This window comes from Bufo gargarizans, chromosome 7 (assembly GCF_014858855.1).
Source record: "Bufo gargarizans isolate SCDJY-AF-19 chromosome 7, ASM1485885v1, whole genome shotgun sequence".
NCBI classification, from domain to species: Eukaryota; Metazoa; Chordata; class Amphibia; order Anura; family Bufonidae; genus Bufo; species Bufo gargarizans.
The window spans coordinates 44831718-44856311 of record NC_058086.1 but is presented as its reverse complement, the minus strand read 5'-3'; the positions used below and the strand labels follow the sequence as shown (position 1 = coordinate 44856311).

Below are 24594 nucleotides of genomic sequence, written 5' to 3'. Positions count from 1 at the left end.
TAGATCTGCAAGTTCACATTTCTTAAATTCTCCAATTCCCAGCCACAGAGAAACCGAGAAAGGGACGGTTGTGGAAAGGGGGGAAATTGAATCCATTGGATTTACAAAATGGTTTAAGGGGGGGGGGGGGGGGCGGGAGTTTCACACCTTGTTGGAAGCTTTGGTCTCATCACAGCAGAATGTCATCTATCGGGGAACGTCTCTTATTAAGCAGATGTTGCAGAGCATATTGGGAGTTGTAGTGGTTTTTTAGGGACTGGATCAGCAACTTCTTGCACTCCAGCTGTTCAGAAAATACAACTCCCAGAATCCTCCTTTCATTTCTATGGAAGTTTTATATAAACTGAGTAAGTGTGCATGTTGGGAGTTGTAGTTTCACATCAGCTGGAGTGCTGACGGTTGCTGATCCTTGGGCTGGATGCATTGGATCTGTTCCTAACACTTTAATTTTTTGCTGATTTGTTTCATCCCAGTTTCTCACAACTTTGTTTTTTTATTTTTGTCATTTTGTTTGCAGAGAATATTCAATTCATTCGTCTATACCGAGAAGATCTCAAATGGTGAAACGGAAGTCCAACAGGTAAGTTCTCAGCCTGGCTTCGCTCAGACTTTTGGCTTTTCCTGCGTTTTTGTTTTTGCATTGTACTCGTCTGCTCATATGTAAGAACACGTGGGGTGCCAGTACTACTTTCACATCTGCGGCGCAGAGAATGCAGCGACTCGGCCGCACACAAACTGACGATTCTCAGCATTTTTGCCGGAATGAGTCTGGATCTCCGCCTGACCCCATTATACTTAACAGGGCCGGTGGGCATTCCATTTGCATCCGGCAGTGCCGCATCCTGAGAATTCAGGCAGCATGTGCAAGTAGCCTTAAAGGGAACCTGTCATCCACTTAAAGCTGTCCCCCTCCTCTCTACAATTAGATGGTCGTGCTGCCGTGATGCCAGGATCGTGCTCTTCTAGCGCATGCGCGGTATGCTGCCTGTTAAAGCGCGATCCTCACTCACCTGCCTGCATTTTGCTGACTGCGGATGCGCCGGACAGGCAGCGTACCGCGCATGCGCTAGAAGAGCGTGATCCCGGCAGCATGTCCATCTAATTGTAGAGAGGAGGGGTAAGGGGCGGGCTTAGCTTTACTCGAAGCACGGAGGCCGCTGCCCCCTTGACTTCAAGCCTGACTCGGAGACAGCGCCAACCGACCTTAAAACTGTGATTTTAACAAGTATGAAGAAACACAAAGAGGAAAGAAAAACATGATTAGCAACACACTGGGGGATACTGTAAGGTACTGTGGTCGGTTTAATATGCGTTTTGCAGGTGAAAGGTTCCCTTTAAGGTGTACATAAAGAGGTGCTGGTCGGCCCATCTGATATATGGCGTCTCTGATAGGCTGTTTGCCAACATTGAACTGAAAGAAACCTTGTGACTGCCACCTAGTACAAGCTTTATTTTTGTAGATTTAAAATACTAAGCCTCCGCCCTATTCATGAATCATAGCCACGGGAATGGATGTTCATCAGTATCTGGCACCTGAATATAACTCCTATAATACTGCTCCTATGTACAAGAATATAACTACTATAATACTGCCTCCTATGTACAAGAATATTACTACTATAATACTGCTCTTATGTACAAGAATATAACTACTATAATACTGCTCCTATGTACAAGAATATAACTACTATAATACTGCCTCCTATGTACAAGAATATAACTACTATAATACTGCTCCTATGTACAAGAATATAACTACTATAATACTGCTCCTATGTACAAGAATATAACTACTATAATACTGCTCCTATGTACAAGAATATAACTACTATAATACTGCTCCTATGTACAAGAATATAACTACTATAATACTGCTCCTATGTACACGAATATAACTACTATAATACTGCTCCTATGTACAAGAATATAACTACTATAATACTGCTCCTATGTACAAGGATATAACTACTATAATACTGCTCATATGTACAAGAATATAACTACTATAATACTGTTCATATGTACAAGAATATAACTACTATAATACTGTTCATATGTACAAGAATATAACTACTATAATACTGTTCATATGTACAAGAATATAACTACTATAATACTGCTCCTATGTACAAGAATATAACTACTATAATACTGCTCCTATGTGCAAGAATATAACTACTATAATACTGCTCCTATGTGCAAGAATATAACTACTATAATACTACCTCCTATGTACAAGGATATAACTACTATAATACTGCTCCTATGTACAAGAATATAACTACTATAATACTACCTCCTATGTACAAGGATATAACTACTATAATACTGCTCATATGTACAAGAACATGACTACCATAATACTGCTCCTATGTACAAGAACATAACTACTATAATACTGCCTCCTATGTACAAGAATATAACTACTATAATACTGCCTCCTATGTACAAGAATATAACTACTATAATACTGCCTCCTATGTACAAGCATATAACTACTATAATACTGCTCCTATGTACAAGCATATAACTACTATAATACTGCTCCTATGTACAAGCATATAACTACTATAATACTGCTCCTATGTACAAGAATATAACTACTATAATACTGCTCCTATGTACAAGAATATAACTACTATAATACTGCTCCTATGTACAAGAATATAACTACTATAATACTGCTCCTGTGTACAGGAATATAACTACTATAATACTGCCTCCTATGTACAAGAATATAACTACTATAATACTGCTCCTATGTACAAGAATATAACTACTATAATACTGCCTCCTATGTACAAGAGTATAACTACTATAATACTGCTCCTATGTACAAGATCATCAGTTTTTGTATGTTAAGTGACCTAGATGTTTGCAGATAATGGGACTGGCGGTATACTTTCAGGGCAGCTGGAATCTGGGGATGGATTTCAGAAATAGAAATGAACTTTCTTGATAACATTGCAATTTTGTTTTCATTTGTTTTCTCTTTCTATGGAAGTTTCGTTACGTATTTTTTATAGTAATGTGTATATTGACGTTTTCACCCCGTCTCTGTGCTGGAGCAGTTGGCGGGTGTATAAATAAACGCTCATCTACAATCCGCGGTTGGCATTCCTCCAGGCTGTGAAAGATCCTGTTACTGAAAAGTTTGACCCTTGACCTCAAGAATTTGAGCCCAATGAGCTGCCGTGCGTCTGAAAGGGTTAATGCACTTGTCCTAAAAACTCTCGTTTCCCTGAGCAAGGCCCCGTAATGTAAGACTGTGTAAACTGAGCCCGATGACATCACCAGAAATGGCAGGACCATCTTTCAGTGCAGTGAAAGGCCAGAGCGGGGGTTGTTCTGGCCAGATGGGGAGTAAACAGGGAGGGCGAGGTTTGTCATTTGGGGCTGTTTAATGGCTGCAGAGCAGTGTGTAAAGCCGTCAGGCCTCAGTAAGTTTTACTAACTTGCTGCATTAAGTTGCACAAGAGCGGGCGTTCTCTTAAAGAAACATGAAGTTCAAAATTTGAAAGATTGCAGCAGAGGCCGGGGCAGCGCTGTATGCGGACCCATTCACTTGAAAGATGGCGTGCAAATCAGGGACCCAGGGTCTGCCTCAGGTTTCTGCTGCAAAAGTCACGACAAATACGCGGCGGCAGCTTTTACTGATGTGCATTTTGGCTGTGTGATTGTGACCTAAGGCTGTGTTCACACGTTCAGGATTTGATGAGGATTTAGACGCAGATTCCGCCGCTCATCAGAGCCCCTTGCTTTCTACAGTCAGTGATAGTGAGTCTGCTATTTTGTACCCCATTCACATGCTTAAAAAATAATAATAAATGCACACAGATATTTATCTACCAGAAGCGCCAGAGGGTACTTTTTTTTCTGGCAGATTTTTCCATCAGAAAAATCTGCTCCGGAATCCGTGGCGGAAATCCACAGCTGACCCTTGGATTTACTTTTTGTGGATTTGCAGTTGCACATGACACAGATCCACGCACAGATTTTGACCCATCACTAGCCTCGAGACTTTGTGGCCCGGCGCAGCCTCGAGACTTTGTGGCCCGGCGCAGCCTCGAGACTTTGTGGCCCGGCGCAGCCTCGAGACTTTGTGGCCCGGCGCAGCCTCGAGACTTTGTGGCCCGGCGCAGCCTCGAGACTTTGTGGCCCGGCGCAGCGTCTTTTATTGCCTGGCCCTGTCAGTCAAAGTGGTCGGGGCGCAACAGCACCACCCTCATTGCACCCAGGGGCTAATTAGCATAAAATAAAAAAGCTTATTTCTCAACAAAGAGGGCCGAGATTGTTACAATGTACTGACTAGCGCGCGTCTCGCATGTAAGATGGATTTATAACCATATATCTGGTGGCTGATTCCCTTTCGCGTGAATGGGGCTTAGTTGCAATACCATGCACAGCCTCTATCCAATGGACGGCGCTGTCCTTGCCTAGCTGTACGGAAGCCAGAGCACTCGCCAGAGGGCCGCACCCTCCTCAGACAGCTGATCGGCAAGGGCCCTCACTTTCGATCCGGCATTGATGACTTGTGCTGAGGATAGGTCGTCGGTATAGGAACCTTTTAACTCCACTGTGTGAGCATAGCCGTGCACTTTGCTAGAAATCCGCACCAGTTTGCGGTTTAGCTTCGTGTGAGCGCAGCTTTTGGCTGCGTCTCATCCTGATCGTATGTAGAATAGACTTCTATTATGTATGACAGATCAAAATGGAATTCCTCTTAGGGAGGCTTCCATTTTGCATTCCGTTATACCGAAATCCATAACGGAATTCCTACACCACCCGAACACCGAACCTGTAAAGGTATGCTCATCCGTAATCTCCAGTCACATACAGTGCGTGCGCTAAATGCGCAGCCTCGAGACTTTATGGCCAGGCGCAGCCTCGAGACTTTATGGCCAGGCGCAGCCTCGAGACTTTGTGGCCCGGCGCAGCCTCGAGACTTTGTGGCCCGGCGCAGCCTCGAGACTTTGTGGCCCGGCGCAGCCTCGAGACTTTGTGGCCCGGCGCAGCCTCGAGACTTTGTGGCCCGGCGCAGCCTCGAGACTTTGTGGCCCGGCGCAGCCTCGAGACTTTGTGGCCCGGCGCAGCCTCGAGACTTTGTGGCCCGGCGCAGCCTCGAGACTTTGTGGCCCGGCGCAGCCTCGAGACTTTGTGGCCCGGCGCAGCCTCGAGACTTTGTGGCCCGGCGCAGCCTCGAGACTTTGTGGCCCGGCGCAGCCTCGAGACTTTGTGGCCCGGCGCAGCCTCGAGACTTTGTGGCCCGGCGCAGCCTCGAGACTTTGTGGCCCGGCGCAGCCTCGAGACTTTGTGGCCCGGCGCAGCCTCGAGACTTTGTGGCCCGGCGCAGCCTCGAGACTTTGTGGCCCGGCGCAGCCTCGAGACTTTGTGGCCCGGCGCAGCGTCTTTTATTGCCTGGCCCTGTCAGTCAAAGTGGTCGGGGCGCAACAGCACCACCCTCATTGCACCCAGGGGCTAATTAGCATAAAATAAAAAAGCTTATTTCTCAACAAAGAGGGCCGAGATTGTTACAATGTACTGACTAGCGCGCGTCTCGCATGTAAGATGGATTTATAACCATATATCTGGTGGCTGATTCCCTTTCGCGTGAATGGGGCTTAGTTGCAATACCATGCACAGCCTCTATCCAATGGACGGCGCTGTCCTTGCCTAGCTGTACGGAAGACAGAGCACTCGCCAGAGGGCCGCACCCTCCTCAGACAGCTGATCGGCAAGGGCCCTCACTTTCGATCCGGCATTGATGACTTGTGCTGAGGATAGGTCGTCGGTATAGGAACCTTTTAACTCCACTGTGTGAGCATAGCCGTGCACTTTGCTAGAAATCCGCACCAGTTTGCGGTTTAGCTTCGTGTGAGCGCAGCTTTTGGCTGCGTCTCATCCTGATCGTATGTAGATTTGTTGCGCTTCAGAACACGGCAGCAAGCCGTGCACCCGTATAGCTGGAAACTATCAATCTGGGGTTTTCTGTATCTGGAAATAAAAAAGAATGTTTGCATTCACTGACAGCCAGCAGAGATTTTTAAAAAATGGTGAGGAAAAGAAATGACTCGTTCTCTCCCCCCCACATCTGGATGATCCTGGGACACTGAGGCCACTCGACACTTGTTTACTTTTACAAGTGGAACATAATTGCATTCTTTTGCACCGCGGCTACATTTTGGTTACATTTTGGCAGATTCTTGTCAGTGCCTCCTGCCCCTCTATAAACCATGATTCTTCTCATTTGTACCTTTTTCGCTTAGCCATGGTTATTTCCGTAAAGGAAACATAGGCGGCGGACAGGCGCCGCTTATCTCCAGAGCATGCACGAGGTTGGAAGGGTCGCCTGTCCGATCTGTGGTTTCCTTGACAACAGAACTTTCTTCTCAGAGGTTTTTCGGACGACCCCCCTTGATGGAGGAAATGTATCGATGCGGCGTACGTGGACGGCAGCCGTGGCGGTGACTGAGCTCGCCCTCTGTTTTGTGAATGCTCTGATTTATCACGTGCCAAAATCTGCTCCTGTATTCTTACAATTTAATTTAAATTAGTTTCCGCTTCACTATAGGATTAGGGTCGGAGTGTTGATATCTTTAGGGCTTTACACCCACCCTCCGGAGGTTATTTATGGGAGTCTCTTAACCTGTTTGTTCCTCATCAACGGTTGCCATTAAGCATTCACCACAGAGGGCGGTTTCCCTGGGGAACTTTCCCTGAAGGGGTTGTATGTCCTAGTTGCATTTATTGTGCATATCATGGAAAAATGAACAGAATTTGCCATTAAAAAAAGATCTAGTGGAGAGCTAGCATAGTACGGCGCCACCTGGTGGTCAGATTGTATAGCATGTGCAGGTCCGTCCACTTAGCTGAGTGTTGCTGGACACACATGCTCAGTCGCTACCCTCCCTCCCGCTCCACTGCTGGGTTTTTATTCCTGTCCTCCATGTTGTGATCAAATTGATTTCCTGCAGTCTGTCAGGGAAGGAGCAGAACCTCTGTAGTAGCATGGCAGTATACACCAAAGCTGTGAAGACTAAGCATGAAAGTACTGTCTTTTTTTTGTTACTCCAGACTCCATGATTACATTCATCATTTGTCCACAGTCAAAAGTACTAGGAGCCTTTTTATAGCTGCCAGAGGGGGAAGGAGACTGACTAGGAAACTTAATAGGGAGTATGCTTGGGGCTGCCAGAAGAGAAATGTATCTGACTGTGAAATTACTGGGGACTATCTTTACTACTTCTGCAGGAGAGGGGGAAGGGGGGGTACTCACTAGGCAACTTATTGGGGATTGTATTTTTGTATTTACAGCTGCCCAAGATGGTACGTGTCTGACTTGGAATTTACCAGGGACTATCTTTAAAGATTCCAAAGGGGTTGTAGATTTGCGAGAAGAAAACTTGATTGGGATTATATTTCTAGTTAACAGAGGGTGAAGGAGACAGACTAGGGAACCTATAATGGGGGCTACCATAGAGAGGAGGAGACTCGCTAGTCAATTTACTTGTGTTTGTATTTACAGCTGCCAGAGGGGGGGTGGTATGTGACTTTGAAATTACTGGGGACTATCTTCAAAGTTGTCAGAAGAGGGAGACTAACCAGGGAAGTTATTGGGGAGTAGCTTTACAGCTACCATGAGAGGAGGAGACTCACTACATAATTTACTGGGGATTGTATTTACAGCTGCCAGAGGTGGAAGGCATCTAACTTGAAGTTTACATGGGACTATCTTTAAAGTTGCTGAAGGGATTGGACTCGTTGGGGATCTCGATGGGGACTATGTTTACAGGTAACAGAGGGAGAAGGAGAATGACTAGGGAAATAGTGATGGGGATGAGTGGCGGGGGGGAGGCATACAAATAGAGTGCATGCAAAGGGTTTTGGGAGGTGTAGGCAAAACCGGAAGTAGGTCATGTGACTCCGCCCATCATAGCACAGATGAGCAGTGGTGAAGGGGGAGACACACGGATGAATATGTCCCAGGGAAACGCTGTCAATGCCAGTCAGTGGAGAAAAAAGTAACACTAATTGGTTGCTATGGGCAACAGCGGTTTTAAGTTTGTAATTTTTTGCAGTCATTTTAACATTTTTATTTTATTAAATTTTTTTTCCATTTCCCTTCTGGGCTAAAGCTAAAGTCAAAATTCAGCTTTTAAGACATGAGAAATACAATGGCTTTACAGATGCTGCAGAGGGGGAAGGAAAATGCTACCATTCTTTACACTGCTGTCCGTCTTTAGTGAACTGGAAAATGTTACAACAGAAACCATTTTGGAATATAAACTTTATTACTGGGATCACCCCCCCCCCCCCCCAGATCCCTGTTGATGCATGCTGGGAGTTGTAGTCAACAGTTGTCGTCCCCTATTCTGGAGATTTCCTCTGTCCCCCCCCCCCCCCTTCCCAGCTTTTTTCGCCAGCTGTGGATTCATAGTCACAATCCGCTCTTGATAAGATTGAAATCCTTTTTGCCTTTTGAGATGTCATTTTTTTCATCTGAAAGGGGCTTCTTTTGAGATGCAGAGTTTAAGGGAGCGACGCTACGGAGCGGCTCGGGGGATCTGCGCCGATAAACAAAAAGGACGCCTGGGGAAAATTAAGCCAGATAAAAGGAACAGATAGGCCGGATGAAAAAGAACGCCTCCCATTGAAAACACAAAAGGAGTTGATATTCAAAGGGCCGTTTGAGGTTCCCTTGTAAGAGAAAAATAAAATCCACTTACAAAACATATTTACATATTTAACGCCATTGCATCGCCGCTCCCCGCCTCCCCATAGGCCCCCACAACCAATATTAGTTTCCTGCCGTCTGCTGCCGCAGTCTTCTAGTTAGGGCCACACGGGCGGCTCCCAGGCTGCAGCCATGGACCTCCTAACCTTGCAGGGCAGAGGCGGCGGCATGCCTCATCATTGCCACAAGTTTCTATTACAATCTGGAACAATGGTGGCTTGTCCTGTCACTATGGCAACATTGCAAGCGGCTGTTGACGCCACAGCAGTGCCGCCGCCGGGGCGACATCCGGCAGTCTGTCCGATAGTTCTAGGAAACTTATTAAAGGGACACGCAGCAATAAACTGCACCATTCAGTCTTTGGTGGACAGGTGACCGGACAGATCATTACTGGGGTGTACTGGTGGAGGAAACCCATTTTGCAAGGAACCCAACTAGGGAATTCTGTGTTACTAGAGCCGAGGACCCTCATTCAGGGGCAGGGGCAGACTGGGAACTTGGTGGTCCTGGAAAAAATACTAAAAGTGGCCCCTTGATGGAAGGCAGGGCCAGCAATACCATATTGCTGCACATTATACCGCCCCAACAGAGCCAAATACCACAGTCCTTCACAAAATACTGCCCCCAAAACTCCCACTGGTCGGCTGGGAGGGGGGCTCAGGCGGCCCCCTGGGCATCGGCCCACCGGGAAATTTCCTTGTAAGGTCTATGGTTAATCCGCCCCTGTTAAAGGATAACTGTCATATTTTCATTAAAAAAATAAAAATAAATTTAGCATATGTTACTGCAGCAGCATTATGCATGAAGCAAACTTTAGTTTCTTCACTTACCACAGTTTTTCTTGAGTTTTTCCTTTTAGTTATGGCTGTTTTGAATCCTACATTACGCCTCAAATTGGCTCCTCTGCCAGTTCTCTGAGGCCAAAACTGCTTTCCCTCAGGTCGCATACACACTTGCTGTAGCCAGCAGCTCCCTGCCAGCCAATCAGATTGGTTTACTGAGAGACACGCCTCCTCACTCTAAAGCCTAATGCAGACATGCAGTATGAAGGACCGACCCTCTGTCTTCCTAGCCGGAGACAGATGAGCCCTAGCAACTGTCTTTTAAGGGAGCAGTGGAAAGGGACAGAGGACATTAATGAAAGCTGTTATTATAAGGCAATTACAGATCTTTTGACAATCGTTGACAGACTAACTCAGGTATACGGGCCGAGCTCTAATAAACTAGCAAATAAATTTAAAAAAATGACCGTTTTGCACTGGAGGACCAGACCATGTCATACCCCATATTCCCCTGTGGTGGCGCTGCAAGGAATTTGATCATTTGTTGCCAAATTGCCCACTGACCACAGCTGATCACTGAGGGACCTTTCTAAGAAAAAAAATGGATGACTCCTTTAATTTTTTGCAAAAAAATTGGTAAATGAAATGCATTGATTGTAAATTTGGAATAATCCTGTAGCGCACAGTAGCTTGTTTCTTGGGTGGCGGCGTGTCATATGACCTTGTCTTTACGTGGTGAAGTTCTTAGCGGGGTCCTCCAAGAACCGCTTCACTGTTGGGCACAGCACAGTTGTCCAGTTGGATTTTGACCTGTGGAATTGTATTGATTTCCATCGGATCAGCGGCGCACTCTATTTTTGCCACTTATTCCTACCATGACACCGGCTGCACTTGGCAGCTGAAGGCATCTGTGTTGGTCCCATGTTCTTATGTGCCCGCATTGCTGAGAAATATGTTTTAATATATGCCAACGAGCGCCTCGAAGCAACGGGGGCGTTACTATTAGGCCTCATGCACACGACCGTTGTTTTGGTTCCGCATCCGAGCCGCAGTTTTTGCAGCTCGGGTGCGGACCCATTCACTTCAAGATGCGGACAGCACTCCGTTCCGTAGCCCCGCAAAGCAAAAAAATATATAACATGTCGTATTCTTCTCTGTTTTGCAGACAAGAATAGGCATGTCTACAATGGGTCGCCTGTTCCGTTTCGCAAATTGTGGAAGGCACACGGGGGGCTTCCGTTTTTTGCGGATCCGTGGTTTGCGTACCGCAAAAAAAACTGAACGGTCGAGTGAATGAGGCCTTACATCTAGAGGCTCTGCTCTCCAACTGCTGCGCCCTCTGCACTGGAGATTATAATGAAATTAGCAATTCTGCACGGATGTAATCAGTCACTGCTCCGAACCGGGTAAAGATTTATGGCTTCTCTATGTCGGGGTATTGTTTCACTCCTCCGAGACGTCCGCTTCACTAAGATTTTCATGCAAATGAATTTGGGATTTGCAAAGCGATCGCTCATTATTCATTCACACAACATAAAACTTTCCTGCCCCACATGTTCTGTAAATAACAGTCAAAGAATTCATTTGTTACTATAAATTCTCAGCAATCCAGTGGGGGATTATTAACTGGGAAGGGGTGGGATCTCTAATCGTGGTTTACACCAGAGACCCCGGGACTGTGGGAATAGGGATGGATATGGTAGAAACTTCTACCTGTACACATGTGTATTCCTCTGTATACAGGAGCCGTATTATAGTAGTTATATTCCTGTACATAGGAGCAGTATTATAGTAGTTATATTCTTGTACATAGGAGCAGTATTATAGTAGTTATATTCTTGTACATAGGAGCAGTATTATAGTAGTTATATTCTTGTACATAGGAGCAGTATTATAGTAGTTATATTCTTATACATAGGATGTAGTATTATAGTAGTTATATTCTTGTACATAGGAGCAGTATTAGTTATATTCTTGTATATAGGAGCAGTATTATAGTAGTTATATTCTTGTACATAGGAGGCAGTATTATAGTAGTTATAGTCTTGTACATAGGAGGTAGTATTATAGTAGTTATATTCTTGTACATAGGGGCAGTATTATAGTAGTTATATTCTTGTACATAGGAGCAGTATTATAGTAGTTATATTCTTGTACATAGGAGCAGCATTATAGTAGTTATATTCTTGTACATAGGAGAAGTATTATAGTAGTTATATTCTTGTACATAGGAGGCAGTATTATAGTAGTTATATTCTTGTACATAGGGGGCAGTATTATAGTAGTTATATTCTTGTACATAGGAGCAGTATTATAGTAGGTATATTCTTGTACATAGGAGCAGTATTATAGTAGTTATATTCTTGTACATAGGGGGCAGTATTATAGTAGTTATATTCTTGTATATAGGAGCAGTATTATAGTAGTTATATTCTTGTACATAGGAGCAGTATTATAGTAGTTATATTCTTGTATATAGGAGCAGTATTATAGTAGTTATATTCTTATACATAGGAGGCAGTATTATAGTAGTTATATTCTTGTACATAGGAGCAGTATTATAGTAGTTATATTCTTGTACATAGGAGCAGTATTATAGTAGTTATATTCTTGTACATAGGGGGCAGTATTATAGTAGTTATATTCTTGTATATAGGAGCAGTATTATAGTAGTTATATTCTTGTACATAGGAGCAGTATTATAGTAGTTATATTCTTGTACATAGGAGCAGCATTATAGTAGTTATATTCTTGTACATAGGAGGCAGTATTATAGTAGTTATATTCTTGTACATAGGAGGCAGTATTATAGTAGTTATATTCTTGTATATAGGAGCAGTATTATAGTAGTTATATTCTTGTACATAGGAGGCAGTATTATAGTAGTTATATTCTTTTACATAGGAGGCAGTATTATAGTAGTTATATTCTTGTACATAGGAGGCAGTATTATAGTAGTTATATTCTTTTACATAGGAGGCAGCATTATAGTAGTTATATTCTTGTACATAGGAACAGTTTTATAGTAGTTATATTCTTGTACATAGGGGCAGTATTATAGTAGTTATATTCTTGTACATAAGGGCAGTATTATAGTAGTTATATTCTTGTACATAGGAGCAGTATTATAGTAGTTATATTCTTGTACATAAGGGCAGTATTATAGTAGTTATATTCTTGTACATAAGGGCAGTATTATAGTAGTTATATTCTTGTACATAAGGGCAGTATTATAGCAGTTATATTCTTGTACATAAGGGCAGTATTATAGTAGTTATATTCTTGTACATAGGAGCAGTATTATAGTAGTTAAATTCTTGTACATAGGAGGCAGTATTATAGTAGTTATATTCTTGTACACAGGAGCAGTATTATAGTAGTTATATTCTTGTACATAGGAAGGAGTATTATATTTGTCGTGTTTTGTCCTATGACACTGTTTTTCTGTCTTACCAGTTGGCTAAGAAGATTCGGGAGAAGTTTAATCGGTACTTGGATGTTGTGACGCGGAATAAACAGGTGGTGGAAGCGTCATACACTGCCCATCTCACCTCCCCACTCACTGCCATCCAGGACTGCTGCACCATCCCACCGTCCATGATGGAGTAAGTAGCATCCTTGTAATTTTTTTTTAGCATTTTCTCCTACTGAAATGAACAAATGGTTAGCCCTGTCTGTCTATACACCCTGATGTGTCGGCTCGTGCTGCCATTGTGTGCCCCACTGCTTTCTGTAGTTTGCATTGATATATTATCTATAGTTCTGCGGTGTCTGAATGTTTCTCTATGTATGGCCATGGGTAGTATTGTTAAGACATATTCAAGGCACATTCCTGAGCGACATTTTCTTAAAAGAGGCAGTTAATTACTGGTTATTTGACCCTTAAAGGGGTTTTCTCACTTCAAATGGCATTTATCATGTTAATACAAGGCACTTACTAATGTACTGTGATTCTCCATGTTGCCTCCTTTGCTTTCTTGATTCATTTTTCCATCACATTATAGACTGCTCGTATCCAAGGGTTACAACCACCTTGCAGTCCAGCAGCAGTGGCCGTGCTTACACGCTATGGGAAAAAGTACTGGCCTCTCAGGCAGCCTAGATCACTGGAGTGCGCACAGGCCAACTCTTTGTCCTATACTGTACAAGCACGGCCACTGCTGCTGGATTACAGGGTGGTCATAACCATGGAAACGAGCAGTGTATAAGGTGATGGAAAAAGGAATCCAGCCAGCAAAGGAGGCAATATGGACAATCTCAAGACATTAGGAAGTGCCTTGTATTAAAGGGGTTATCCAACCCCTATAATGCCTTCCCATATGCCCGGGCCCCTCACAGAGTTTGTACATACCTGGCTCCCCGACGTCTTCTGCCACCCGCACGGCCGCCGCTGCATCTCCATGTTGCGCTGATGAAAACGTCGGGTGGTGGTGGAGGGTTAACTAATAGCAGGCCGCGACGGGAATGAGCCTCCCTAGCATCGTGGGTGACACTAGGGATGCTTGTACCTTTTGCTGTCTGATATTGGCTAACCCCAGCACCCAGCTGGATGAACGGGGGGCGCTGGGTGTCGGACCCCGGCCAATCTGATATTGATGACCTATGCCGAGGACAGGTCATCAATATTAAAAGCCTTGAAAAGCCCTTTAAAAATAATAAGTAATCTATGGGAATGCAACCCTATCTAGCTGTAAATGTAAACCTCAATCTAACCTCTTACCTTCCTTCAGTTTGGCTTTTATTTCTGGGGTCATTACAGGGGCCCCACTGAAATGATTGTACGTCATTGCCAACTGCAGGCGCACCAGGAGCCCATGTCTTTATACTTTATGTCCAAGGCTTGGTCTGCAGATACTGCTACTTTATGGCACCGATTTCTTAGGAGTCTCTCTATTATGGACCCATTATCCAGAAATCAAAATTTTGGGCATCATTGACTCCTCGGGTTTCCAGAAGAGATGTCATGTGCCCAGATGCATGCAGCCCATGCTTTACCCTTCCTCCCTGGAAAGTTCTCTTTCTTATCCTTTTTCTTCTTTCTTGTTTTTATACGGTTTATCAGAGGGAGAGTTCAAGTTTCTAGATAAATCTCTAAAGCTGAGTGATCTGCGTTACCTCGGTATGAACCTTCTCGCTAATCTAAACAATATGTCTGCCCTCGCCGTGGCTGATGAGAATGATCCAGGCTGATGGCAGATGAGAAACACTTGGACCACCTGGTCTGTTCGGCCTCTTTCCTGACGTCTCTTCCTAGGTTGCACGGCACAGTGTCAGGAAATTTAGAAAAAGTTGACCCGAGGTTTTTGATGAATCACAGAGGTCATAGGGGCCACTTTGTTCCTGCATTACTTCTTTACTTGCATTCAGTTGTTTTACTGACGCTTTGGAGAGTTACAAGAGGAAAGATTAGTTATGTGCAAGTGCTCAGGTATCTCCGGCGTCCCATAGAGATGAATGAAGTGACTGCCATTCCAGTGATCAGAGGGGGCCCCAACAGTCGGACCTTAACGCTTATCCCCCATCATGAGGATAGGGAGGTAATTGTTTAACGCGGGACAAATCCCCTTTAATATCTTGCTCTCAACTTAAAGGGGTTTCTGCAAGAACCAGGACAATGCTAATAAATGGCCTAAAGCAGGGATGCCCAACCTGCGGCCCTCCAGCTGTTGCAAAACTACAACTCCCAGCATGCTCGGACATCCTAAAGCTATCGGCATACAGCAGGGCATGGTGGGAGCTGTAGTTTTACAACAGCTGGAGGGCTGCAAGTAAAAAATAAATAAAAAAAAGGCATCTGTAGGTCACTAGTAGATCCAGTGCTGCCGCCCGCTATCCTCACCGGGCTTTGTTTACCCAACTGCAGCGATGACATCACGCCAACAACACAGGACCACAGACGCCACCTATTGGCTGCAGCTGGGTAACCCCTTTAAATAATTCCTCTGCAGAGGGAGCCAACTGCATACTGTATATTCATTGAGCTCCATCATTCCACACATTGGGGCAGATTTACTAATATTTAGACTGGACTGTCTAAAGATACTCCATATTTATCGCACTGAGTGCATCTTCACACTAAGTTTATACTTCCTATTGTTTGGTTTACTATGTGCCAGAATTTTGCACTAAATTCTGGCACAATTTTGAACTATGGTGTCCCACAATTAATGTATAGTACACGACAATCTCTTTCTAACAAACTTGGAGCCAGCCCTGTAGCTCACATGGATCCAGAGATCTCCCCATTCATTGCCCCAATTGCTCTGCTAGATATATTTCAGGCTGGCAACTTAGGGAGCGTGTCCTTTCTACTGCATCTGGTGGCAGTTGAAGAATAGAACTGAGCATGCGCTTCCATCTCAGTAAGCAGGACAGAGAAATTAGAAAAAGAGCAAACAGCAGGTGGCGCTGTACAGATAGATTACAATGAATTTTAATTACGTGCGATTACAAAAGTATTTCAGGATGTCTTTAGTTCAGTCACTGAACGGCGTTTTGGACGGAGGAAATTCCACAGCATGCTGCGGTATTATCTCCATCCAGAATTGTGGATCAGTTGCCAGAATGTTGGATACATTGAAATGTATTAGTGCCAGATCCGGCATTAAAAATACCGCAATGCCGGATTCGTTCATGCGCAGACCGGTAAAAATGTGAAAAAAAGTATATAACGGATCCGTTTCTCTGGATGACATATGGAGAGACTGATCCGTTCTTGCAATGCATTTGTAAGACGGATCCGGATCAGTCTACAAATGCTGTCCGTTTGCCTGCAGATTGCCTGACGGTACTGCTTGCCGGATCACTCTGAAAGGAGCCTAAGAATATCAGCAGACGCCAAGGATCCCAAAGCCTTCCCCAGAAGCCTCAGTATGGAGGAACAGAAGAGATGGATACAATTTGCAACATTGTATCGACATTGTAGCCAGCACACCCTTTGCTTGCGTTCAGTCTTTGGCCCGGTTTGTTTGCCCTTTCCCATCCTCCTTATTTATATCTATTTTTAATTTTTCCCCAAAAATGAAGTATGCGCTTTTCCCTGTGAATTAAAGCCATTTCAGTGCCGGCCTGAGGTTGAAGTGGGTCCGGGCTTGATGTAAGATTCAAAGCTCCTGCAAACCTCACTTTATCCTCTCCACTGCTGATCTCCAGCTTGTAAATCCTGTTGAGGAAGAATAAAAATGACTGCAGTCTGATGGGAATTGAGTGTCTGAAGTTCAAAGCGTGCAGCACATCAGAGCACCTGTCAATCAAGCGAGCATCTTGCAAGCTACAGAGGGGGAGCGGATAACTCCGTGGGGAGCAGATCAAAGTGGGAGTCGCCGCGCTGTTTTCTCCCTTGGGAGGCAGTTTCGATCAGTTTTTTCATTAAAGTGAATCCAGAAGGCACGCTCTCTCTCTCTCTCTCTCTCTCTCTCTCTCTCTTCCATTACTTTCCTCTCTTTTTTTTTTTTTTTTTTCTTTTTTTTTCTAAATGCAACTTCCCTTGAAAATGAATTTCAGGCGGCTTTTTGATCTCCCGAAAGTCGGCGAAGAAACCAATTACAGTCAAATAAATGTGTTTTTTTATTTTTTCTTCTTCCTCCTTCTGCGCTTGTTTTTTAAGGCCCCAGATTTCTGCGCCGTCTCATTTTGTTTGTATGTTTCCTGCAGTCCACCTTGTGCAAATTTTTTATTTTTTTAACTCTTTGGGGAAGAGCCCTGCTGTTTTTGCAGGCTTTGAAGCCGGAAGATTTCCTTGTTTTCCAGTCAGTGTGTGGTTTACATTGTGTCTACACCAGGCCTGTCAAAAACCATTCATTCTCCTTTCCTGGCCATCTAATTGATCGCGGTGCTCGGCTGCGTTTTGTACTACAAGCCCGCTCTCCCTGTGTGTGGTTTTTGTCATGCTGCGACCATCCTGGGTTAGAACTGCCGATTGTTTTGTAGCTTCCTCAAATAATGAAGACTATCTGCTGCTAGCGCCTATTGCTCCCCTGATTCGGATAGATCTATAGACTATCTGCTGCTAGCGCCTATTGCTCCCCTGATTCGGATAGATGTATAGACTATCTGCTGCTAGCGCCTATTGCTCCCCTGATTCGGATAGATCTATAGACTATCTGCTGCTAGCGCCTATTGCTCCCCTGATTCGGATAGATGTATAGACTATCTGCTGCTAGCGCCTATTGCTCCCCTGATTCGGATAGATGTATAGACTATCTGCTGCTAGCGCCTATTGCACCCCTGATAGATCTATAGACTAGATCTGGCAGGTTATTTTTTATTTATTTTTTGGCCCATGATTTGCACCATTGCAGTCGTTTATTAAGATATTGGATCCTTCTCTGGTATTGCGGTGAGAAGGAGATGGCGGAGGGAGGGTGATGCGTGAAATGCTGCCCAGTAAACGCCACGCTGCACTGTTATACCAATAGATAATGTATCTTCTCAGAAAATAAGTTTTACCCCAAATATGAGAATAAAAAGTGATGCAAAATCTGTCACATGCTGTCATATTGGAGGGAGTCGAGGATGTAAAATCCTGTGAATTCTGCATACAATTATATTCCTGAAAGGGGTTTTTCTAGGAGTAAAATATTGATGACTTGGGGCTCATTCAGACGGCCGTATGCTGTCCGCAAAAATGCAGATTAGATGCTGTCCTATTCACTTCTATGGGGCCCTTTTTCTTTCATTGCACGGCTCGGTAAAACAAATGAAACATGAAGTCTATGGGTCAACAAAAAAACGGAATGCAATCCGTTTTTTTTTGCAGACATGCTGAACTGTCCGCAAAAAAACAGATCCGCATTTTCTTACCGCCATGTAAGCGCTTGCAGGCAGTGACTGGCCTCCCTGGTCGCCTGCAGTATACTGGCATCGCTGCTCATGTCAACACTTTGTACACTAAGACCAACAGGGACCACCGAGGCATCGGCCCTGGATCGGTGGGGGGGGGGGGGGGAGATGTAACAGGTGAGTATTGGCTGTTTGTAGTAGTTTATAACATTTTCTGCAGTTCAATTTATTAAACTCGTGGGCGACAATTTAATATAGTCACAGAGCTCCAAATCCCCTGATCAAATGTGGTCTGTCTGCAGCTACCACTAGGGGGAGCTCACTGCATACGTTATTATAACTGCCATGCAGTACGCTCACAAGCTCCCCCTAGTGGTGATTGCATTTTATAATATTATATTTTTTTGGTTCTCATAGTAAAAAAAAATATAATAATAATAATTGAAACTTTTCTTCCCGTCCACTTTTTGAATATGTATATAACATGCTTTTACATAAAAATGTATTTACAGCTGCTTTTAAAGAAAACCAATGTATCGGCGCCACAGTTCGGGTTTTCACTTAATGGATTTTCCGCACCATGTTTTCCCTATTGAATTTAATGAGGGTAAAATGTGAAGAATTTTATAAGAATTGAACTTAAAAGATGGAACGACAAACCGGTTTCTCCTATAAAATGTGCACCTGCAGGGAGCGCTGCGTCTGGTCTTTTAACTCCATGTTTTTATTTTCTCATTTGTAGTTTTGACGGGAATTTTAACACTAATGTCTCGAAAACGATCAGTTGTGACCGACTGTCCACGACGGTCAACAGTAGAGCGTTCAACCCCGGCAGAGACCTCAACTCAGGTGAGTGGTGACTCGGCTGTAGTTTTTTCCTGCGGTTTCAGCGGCTCGGTGTCTGTACAGTCCTGGTGAAGAGATTTCTGCAGCTTTCAAGCTTCCGCTCCGTACACAGTATCATTTTCAGCGCTGCAGCTGTCCAAACCAGCGGCTCGTGGGAGTGCTGGGCGATGGACCCCGCCAACCTGTTGTTCATGACCTTTCTTGAGGATCAATATCTGTAGACAAGCCCTTTAACACTAAAAAATACCTGCTGGCAATACGGATAAGGATTAGGAGTGCTGGAAGGGTAGTTTTATAAATCTAAAAAAATGTTTTTCTGACTTGATAAAGGATAGAATTCTGACAGCCGCCACTAGGGGGAGCTAACTATTTAGATTTATATAACTCCTGTTGAATCTAATGGGAGCTATATAAATCTGTATGCAGTGAGCTCCCCCTAGTGGTGGCAGAGAATAGCTGTTTGATCAGTATCACAAATGCAGTTTAAGTGCCTGTGTACCTTAACATTCATGCCCTGCTCTGAGGTAGGTGCCCACCATCCCTAATAACAAGATATCCTCCAAACCGGTGCTATAAACCCATAATATTACGTATCATACACATATCATCCCTCTCCTTTGTGTTAGCTGAGAAATATCCCATTTTTTTTCTAACATTTTGGCTCCGGCTCCATGCACTGCTGTTATGGACACGAGCTGGGATTAAGTTAATTTACTAGAAGCCATTACAGGCCGCGTATTTCCATGGCGGAGGAGCTGCTCCAGGCACTTACAGGCTGTTTATAATAGAACTGCGAGATCCAAAGTTCACGATTTCAATCTGTCTCTCAGTCTGATAGAAAGTGGCCTCATCTCCGCTGTAAACACTTCACCACTGTAAATACATGTGACGGACGATGTTTACAGAGCGACTTTAATGAAGAGAAGTCAGATTAACAATATGTAATGCTGGCGGTCAGAAACGGAGGAAAGGGGTGACAGACGAGCGCAAGAGACTTACAGCCTAAAGTGCCCTCCGAGCACCATCATATATATTACATATGTGTACATGCATTACTGATCCTGAGTTACATCCTGTATTATACTCCAGAGCTGCACTCACTATTCTGCTGGTGCAGTCACTGTGTACATACATTACTTATCCTGAGTCACATCCTGTATTATACTCCAGAGCTGCACTCACTATTCTGCTGGTGCAGTCACTGTGTGCATACATTACTTATCCTGTACTGATCCTGAGTTACATCCTGTATTATCCTCCAGAGCTGCACTCACTATTCTGCTGGTGCAGTCACTGTGTACATACATTACTTATCCTGAGTCACATCCTGTATTATACTCCAGAGCTGCACTCACTATTCTGCTGGTGCAGTCACTGTGTGCATACATTACTTATCCTGTACTGATCCTGAGTTACATCCTGTATTATCCTCCAGAGCTGCACTCACTATTCTGCTGGTGCAGTCACTGTGTACATACATTACTTATCCTGTACTGATCCTGAGTTGCATCCTGCATTATCCTCCAGAGCTGCACTCACTATCCTGCTGGTGCAGTCACTGTGTACATACATTACTTATCCTGTACTGATCCTGAGTTACATCCTGTATTATACTCCAGAGCTGCACTCACTATTCTGCTGGTGCAGTCACTGTGTACATACATTACTTATCCTGAGTCACATCCTGTATTATACTCCAGAGCTGCACTCACTATTCTGCTGGTGCAGTCACTGTGTGCATACATTACTTATCCTGTACTGATCCTGAGTTACATCCTGTATTATACTCCAGAGCTGCACTCACTATTCTGCTGGTGCAGTCACTGTGTACATACATTACTTATCCTGAGTCACATCCTGTATTATACTCCAGAGCTGCACTCACTATTCTGCTGGTGCAGTCACTGTGTGCATACATTACTTATCCTGTACTGATCCTGAGTTACATCCTGTATTATCCTCCAGAGCTGCACTCACTATTCTGCTGGTGCAGTCACTGTGTACATACATTACTTATCCTGTACTGATCCTGAGTTGCATCCTGTATTATCCTCCAGAGCTGCACTCACTATCCTGCTGGTGCAGTCACTGTGTACATACATTACTTATCCTGTACTGATCCTGAGTTACATCCTGTATTATACTCCAGAGCTGCACTCACTATTCTGTTGGTGCAGTCACTGTGTACATACATTACATTACTTATCCTGTACTGATCCTGAGTTACATCCTGTATTATACCCCAGAGCTGCACTCACTATTCTGCTGGTGCAGTCACTGTGTACATACATTACTTATCCTGTACTGATCCTGAGTTATATCCTGTATTATACTCCAGAGCTGCACTCACTATTCTGCTGGTGCAGTCACTGTGTACATACATTACTTATCCTACAACACTACACCTAGGACATGGGAGAGATTAACCACCTGCTGCAGCCAGTTGCCTTACAGCCAGAAAGAGGTTTGATCTGAGGTTTGTGAGACCAGTGCCTGAGCTCCTGATGTAGGAGACCTCTTTATAGCGTTCTCACATTATATATATATATATATATATATCTATCTCGTGTAGCGGTGTAATTACCTGTTCTGCATTTCACACTTTACCGCATTGTTTTAGGATATCGGCTTTTTGTGCGTTGTCCTATTAAACAGGTTTATGAGCTGTTCCCAGGAAGGGGATCGTCTGACGGAGCATGTCTGGCCGTGTGTCTGCGTCAGGGGATCTAGATGGGCGTCAGCGAGGCCCTCCCTGTATTTTTATAGAGGGGCTTGTTCCGGAGATACAGCGGTCCCTCAAGTTACAATATTAATTGGTTCCAGGACAACCGTTGTAAGTTGAGTCATCGGTTCCAAAGCCCCAAAATGTCATCCAAGATAAGAGAAAATGAAGCTTTAAGGAAAATAAGCAGATAACTAAGACAGATAAAACAAGTCCTTACATATACCAGCAGGAATAGCTGCTACCTAGTAACTAATCCAGATATCTTACCAGAGAAGTGACCTTGAGTGGTTGGATCTGAGTCTGAGACATTGTATCCTGAGGGACCCCTGTAGTTTGGTGCGGAGTGATGCCCCCTCCACTGCCGCCAATCTCCTCTTAGACCCTGTTCACATTCTACACCACTTCTAAATACAGACATTTGTCTTACAATGTTAATGTTCAGCGGAAGCACCACTAGGCGGTAAATTATGTTCAGCGGAAGCACCACTAGGTGGTAAATTATGTTCAGCGGGTGTTTTCAGACCTGTAAAGTGATGGTATATGACAATGATATTGCAGCTTTCTTCCAAGAGTAGCGCCATGCCCAGAAGTCAGGACCCCCCTAAGCTAGAGATGTGCCATGACTTTAGAGTTCCCCCAGTAGGCGCGCCTCCTATCGCACAGACCGCATGTGTTTGTGCTCGGCGATCAGATTGATTTCGGTTCCATCGACCCTTCTGTCAGGAATGGCGGCCGTGTTGCTTGCCACTGTGTTTCCGTTTTTATTATCTTATGGTTTAACTGGAGGAAGGAAGCCTGGAAATGAAAAGTTCTGAAATGCGCAGCGGCGTCCAGTTGTGTATTATTCTGAAGTTGGAGATCATGCGCCGTCCCCGTTATTTGATTTTCATATATTGCGGTGTTGTTTGATGGCGGGGGAGGGGAGATGTTAGCGGTTTGCTATACTGTTAACATTCTGAGGCTGATACAAGGAGAAGGAGAAAGTTACATTGTAACAAGGGAGGACTGATCCGTCATCTCCATGGCGCCCTGCGGACAATAGACTGGAGTTTGTGGAGGAACTCTGCTCATCCGGACGGCAGGTGTCGTAACCGTTACATTATCATAAAGTGTCCGTGCATCAAGACTCCATTCCTTAGGGCAGGGGTAGGCAACCTTCGGCACTCCATGTGTTGTGAAACTACAACTCCCAGCATGTACACTTGCTCTGCTCTTCTCATAACTCCCATAGAAATGAATGGAGCATGCTGGGAATTGTAGTTTCACAACAGCTGGAGTGCCGAAGGTTGCGGATCCCTGATATAGGGATTGATGCAATAGAAAGCAAAACGCTGAAACATCCCTTTTATACCATATTCAGAAAAGGGGTGATTTAAGTATATGTTCCCCCCCCTCCCGACCCCATGGTGTTGCAGCCCCCTCATAGTCTTTTCCCGCACAGCGGTGCCACATCCACCCGGGGGAACTGCAGCAAAGCTCCATTAAAGTCAGGGCGGCCGCAGTTTCCTTGGCGTTGGGGGGTCCTCTCTGCAGGGAAAACCAGCAATGCACCTCTTCATTGTCAACCTCTCAGAGCTGATGATAAAGTGATGGCGTATCCTAGACCGTTCCCATGATCGGTACGCTGCTCTCCTGAAATACTCTGTGCTGCACGCTCTGTCCACAGTAATCTCCCCCGTGCGCCCATTCCCTTTATTACTTCATGATCTTTGTGCTGAAACACTCTGCGCTCCTGTGAACACAGTCACCTCCGTTTATATGGGTTTCTTGGAAAAGCAGAGCGGTGGCTGAGCTCTGAGGGGTTGTGGCCCCTGGTATCCTGCAGTCAGGGGGTCATTTCCCGCGGTATTACACCTTGTACCTTTTTAGATCAGGGGCTCGTCATTTTCGCCCCACGTTTTTAATTGCATCTTCTTCTCCCTCCGCTTCTCTTGCAGTTCTCGCAGACAACCTGAAGTCTAACCCTGGTATTAAATGGCAGTATTTCAGCTCGGAAGAAGGAGTTTTTACGGTTTTTCCAGCGCACAAGTTCAGATGCAAAGGGAATTACGAGCACCGCAGCAGGTGGGTAGCAGCGATATCCGCAAACCTCTGTCCTGGCATTTTGTCTCTGCAATGCGGCCAGAAGAATTCATTAGAAAGGAATGTGATTGCACATGGTAGGATATGAGGGGGGGGGGTCGGTCCTGAAAATAAAGGAAAGACCGTTCCGGTGCAGCACTGCGTCCCCTTCTGTAATTTCCCTGCACAACGGAGCCCCAGCCACCCAGGGGGGTAGGAAGCTGCATCCAGCTAAAGGGGTATTCTCATCTCAAACAATTGTAGGATCCTTACATGTCTAATAGATGCAAGTTGGGCCCCCGATACCCTCACCTGTCCCTAGGACAGAGGTCCTCTGACCTGGTTCCACCTTACCCCAGGTGCGAGAGGTGGTCAGGTTTGCAGAAACCTCCAAACCCACTATGATCCCATAGAGGTGAATGGGAGTTTAGGAAACAGCGGAGCACGGGGCGGTTACAGTGGTCAGCAGGACGGGGCGCGGCGGCTGGCGGAACCCCTTCCTAGAGGTGGGACTTGCATCTGTCAGATATTTGTGGCATACCCTTATAGTTTCAAATGAGAATACCCCTTTAAACGGGGACAGATGCCATCCCCCCCGCACAGTGGGTGACTGTGGTTAAATCGGCGCTTCTGCCTCATTCTTGGGATCCCAGATGTTTGAACCC

General features: G+C 44.7%; 1 protein-coding gene across 1 annotated transcript in view; it reads left to right on the top strand.

Moving 5' to 3' along the window:
- CACHD1 (cache domain containing 1) overlaps positions 1 to 24594 on the top strand; it is a 95092-nt gene that overhangs the window by 30946 nt on the left and 39552 nt on the right. The window contains exons 2-5 of the mRNA XM_044301043.1: positions 518 to 580; positions 12973 to 13121; positions 19040 to 19146; positions 23806 to 23932. Of these exons, the coding sequence (XP_044156978.1) occupies positions 518 to 580; positions 12973 to 13121; positions 19040 to 19146; positions 23806 to 23932 (446 nt within the window). The remainder of the gene's footprint in view (positions 1 to 517; positions 581 to 12972; positions 13122 to 19039; positions 19147 to 23805; positions 23933 to 24594) is intronic.